The following is a 4,206-nucleotide window of genomic DNA, read 5'->3' on the forward strand; positions in this document are numbered from 1 at the left end:
CGGCAGCTGAGGCCAAAGGGCGGCAGGCAGATGAGCCCCACATGCAGGAGAAACCACCAGAGTTGGTTTAGGAGGATGAAATGTCCCATCCACATTTGGAACCTAGCAGAATCCCAGCAGAGATGCTGGACGAAAGTACTGAGCGGCCTTTCCTAGCCGCAGACAGCCTGGACAACTGCTCCTCATTGCACCCAGCAGAACGAGAGGCACTTGTTCCATATTAACTCCGTATTAACTATTTGGAGCAGCCTCCAAAGCCAAAGCTCTTCTCCACGCTCCCCCCAGCAGGCTGCAACTGATTCTGCCACGGCCTTGCCCCTCCGCTCCCGGGTGGGACTGCTGCCCCTCACAGAGCAGACTGGGGAGGTAATTGGTATCTCTCCACCACTCGGCTCAGCCGGGTGAAATGATGAGTGAGGTCATGCTGAAAAACGACGACGAAAATAACTGTTCCCTGAATCAGTAGTTTTCATTGCAAATAAGATTAAAACCTAAATAACCGCTGTGCTCTGCTCCCAAACCACTGGCGGGGGATGAGGGAGGACGGGCGAGGAAACCGCCTGTTTGCTGCCATCAGGAGAACTCGATAGAGATTTTCCTTTTCTAATTCCAGCTATGATCTAACTGCAAGCCATCTAAAGAAAAAGAAACAAGAGGAAAAGGGCTGGCTGGCTGGCTGCCCACCCCTGCCCCACCGCTTGGCCCATCACCTTGCAGGGACAAACAGGAGGGCTCTTGACATTTTTTGCAACAAGATGTGAGCATCCCTCAGTCTCTGAGGAAGGACCAAGCAGAACGAAGCCTGAGGAGGCTTGGAAGGGGAGAAGGACTCCTGGGCTGCCTCAGAGGGGAGAGCAAGGTCCCCTGGAAGGGCTGTGGGCTGCAGCACCCTGCATCTGGAGCAGCGAGGGGACCGGCTCAGCTCCTGGGGAGCCATCACAGGACAGGAGCGAAGGAGCGGGAAGTGCGGTCCTTGCTGCTGCACGCTCTAATGGGAAACAGATTCTGCTTCTGTCCTTTTCCCACAAGAAACTACGGCGGCTGCGTGTTCCAAAACACTGCAGCTCCACCGACTGGACTTTTATCGCCAGGGAAATCGCACGCTGGAACTGCCTCATTCGTGTTTATCTGAATGGATTACTAAAATAAACACAAGATGTAAAGCGGGCTGGGGAGGAGAGCAACGTGGGGCAGCAGCTGGGGAACAGCTTGGGCAGCTCATTCCCTTCTGAGGTCTCATGATGTCCTTGTGCTGCAGTCCCTCAAACACCCTGCACGCAATGCCTGACAAACAAGAGCAGGGAGCGACCAGTCCCCAGCCAACAGAGAGGGACAAGGCTCCTCTTCCCCTGAGCAGGGAACCTGCTAGCATGATAAATCCCAGCGGGAAGGGAACAGGGCACGGATACAGGACTGGGAGAAGAGGCTGTCAGACTTTCAAGATGTTCAAGGCCCGTCACATGCAGCCTTTCCCTTCGCTTGTGCTCTCTGGCCCGTGTTTCTGAAGGGGCCATCTCAAACCTCCCCATCTGGGAGCGCTGGCAAGGGCTGGCAGGCCCCGACAGCTCTCCTGCTCGTCCTCCCCCCGAAGACGGCTGGCTGCAGAAAGGGCACGCGGGCAGATTTAACCAAAAGCTGACACTTGCAGTGCTCTGTTTATGAAGTCCAAGTCCTGAGGTGGAACAGATGCTGCTGGAGCCTGTTGCTGGGGTCTGGGCTGTGTCTGGGAGAGTGTGAGATCCTAGCTGGGAGGCAGGGCTGCAGCACCGCCCTCAGCTCTGCCAGAGTGGCTACTCAATGCCACAGTGTCACCACGGGACAATCCAGCTGTAATTCAGCTGATGGAGCTGGTTGCAAGGTCACCCTCAGGCCCTGGCAGCCAAACACCCTCCAGACACGAGCTGCTGACCCTCTCCACCACCCAGCCTGATCCACGGGTTCTGCTGAGCTCCCAGGGGAAAGATCTGCTCAGCCCAGCCCCGGCTGCTCCTGGCCCTGCACCTCTCCGCACCATTTCAGATGCACCCACAGGCACAAACGTGGGGTGTCAGACACCCACCAGCACAATCCCACAACTCCCAGTTCTGACTTCCAGCCTTTCTGCCCTGCTCCTCTTCTCTCCACAACCTTTAAGCAAAGAAGCCAAGCTCAGCCAGGGCTCGAGCTCTGCTTATCCCTCTTTTCCGTTCAGCAGACTCAACCCTGCCACCTCCCCGCACTCCGCCTGGACCTGTGTGTCTCTCCTGCCTGAGCAGGCAGCCGGGCTCAGCAGCTCCCTCCCTCCCTCCTGAGCCCTCTGCAGATGTAACCCCAGGAACACCAGACCTGTCCCCAGGAAATCTTAACCCTGACCCTCCTCGCTCACCTGATGACATGAGCCACCAAGAAGCTCTGGATCTCAGGGCTGCTCACGAAAGCCAGCTCTCCATCGCCGTGCTCCTGGCAGTGCTGCTGGGCCTCCAGCCACTCGGCCTTCTCCACCACCAGCTGGTAGCAGTGGTTATTGCCCGGGAACACCAAGCCATCAGGAGGACACATGGGGTGAACTGCTGCAGGAGGCAGAACAACACAAGCATGATCTCCCTTGTATGGGCTCACACACCCTAACCCAGCCTGGGGAGGGAGGCACCAGGAACATCCTGTCCTTCCTGAAGCCCATAAATCCCCTTTGCTGTTCAAGTGCACTCTCTGCAGTCACCTTCATGGCCCAGGCCGGTGCCTGGGCTGCCAGGGGACCAAGGAGTGCCCACAGGAACGGAAAGAGAAGTCCCAGGACCCAGTGCCACCTCTCCCTCGCCCAGCACCCACCCAGCTGACCCTACTCACCTCTGTCCAGGTCTCCAGCCTCTGCGGTGATGCCATACAGCACCGTGAGGCCAGTGCCACCTCTGTTGCGGATCCGTATGTCCAGACTCTCATTTGTCTTGACCAAGGAAGGACACTGCAGTTCTAACTGTTGGGGTGAAGCCACCACCTCGATTTCCGCCTGCACGTATAAGTCCTTGGTGCCCACAAAGATAGTGGCAGTGACATTGTACTGCCCAGGTAAGGCATACACGTGGAGAGCTGCATTTCCAGTGGTGTTGAGAACCTCTGTCTGGTCCCCAAATTCCCACCGTAAAGTGCTGACAGCAATGGGAATACTGACATTGAAGAGCACGGCCTGGTGTAGGCTGTACCGGGGCTGGAGTCCTGTGAAAGACCCAGAGAGCTGCGCCTGGAAGGGAGAGGGGACGAGGGATGGGCCACCACAGGCCAGCCCGGACAAATGCTCAGTGCAAAATGGCAAACAGTCAGAGGAAGAGTTTGTTTCATGGGCAGTACCACACAAACACTGCCCCTGGGTGCTGAAACCTCCGTACTCCTGATCTTCGGCGTAGCAGAGGGCACTGCAGGTCTCCTCAGTGAGGTTCCCAGGGTGAACGGACGTGAAGAGGATGACAAATTCAACCCCTTCCGTGTAGTTGCTTGTCAGACACGTTATGTACTGAGCTCCTGCGGGACAGAACACAAGATCTTCTTGCACACTGACCCTGTAAAGTCATGGCTTGGTGAAACTCTCCAGGAGACACCACTCCATGCTCCCGCGAATGGACTTCTGGGCAGCTCCTACTTCAAGCATTTCCTTTTCGAGACTTGCCTGGGAAGTCTTTAATCCCTCAGCAATGAATTCCAAACTCTTTACACTAAATACTGATGACAGAAGTAACAAGCCAGTTACACAGATCTATGGAGCAGCAACACCCAGTAAATAAAACAGGTCTTTGGAGAGCTCGACAGTCCTGTGGGACATGGAGCTGCTGAGACTGACCCTCAGAGGAGCTCATGGGACAAACCACCACGTAAGACCACGACAGAAGAAGGCTGTCTCCTGGCTGCACCTTGCTCTGCTGCAGCACATTTCACTGCATCCTGCCTGAGGCTTCCAGCAACAAGTCTATAACCAAACACATTTGGGCAGAGCGGCACATCAGGGGCAAGACCAGCGACCTCTAACCAGGCCCATGCTAGAGCGGGGCAGCCATTGCCGCCGCTTCTTCCCTGGGGACAGCCAGGAGCTTCCCAGCTACTTGCGCTCAAAAACCAGTGCTAGAAGAGGGGGATGCCACAAGCAGCCTGTCCCCGAGCGGGTGGAAGGACGCACATGTGTGCCTTCATAGGAAGGGTGAGCAGAAACAGCATGTGCCCAGCCACTGGCAGCACCAA

The 4,206-nt window shown here is 56.4% G+C and overlaps 1 protein-coding gene across 1 annotated transcript in view; it reads right to left on the reverse strand.

Annotated features, from left to right (window-relative positions):
* The window catches only part of PKD1 (polycystic kidney disease 1 (autosomal dominant)), a gene marked incomplete at both ends in the record, with an annotated part of 51,034 nt that overhangs the window by 42,850 nt on the left and 3,978 nt on the right, over positions 1-4,206 (reverse strand). Inside the window, 2 exons of the mRNA XM_010131951.1 lie at positions 2,366-2,549; positions 2,827-3,495. Of these exons, the coding sequence (XP_010130253.1) occupies positions 2,366-2,549; positions 2,827-3,495 (853 nt within the window). The remainder of the gene's footprint in view (positions 1-2,365; positions 2,550-2,826; positions 3,496-4,206) is intronic.

This window comes from Buceros rhinoceros, unplaced genomic scaffold (genome assembly GCF_000710305.1).
Source record: "Buceros rhinoceros silvestris isolate BGI_N320 unplaced genomic scaffold, ASM71030v1 scaffold8712, whole genome shotgun sequence".
Taxonomy (NCBI): domain Eukaryota; kingdom Metazoa; phylum Chordata; class Aves; order Bucerotiformes; family Bucerotidae; genus Buceros; species Buceros rhinoceros.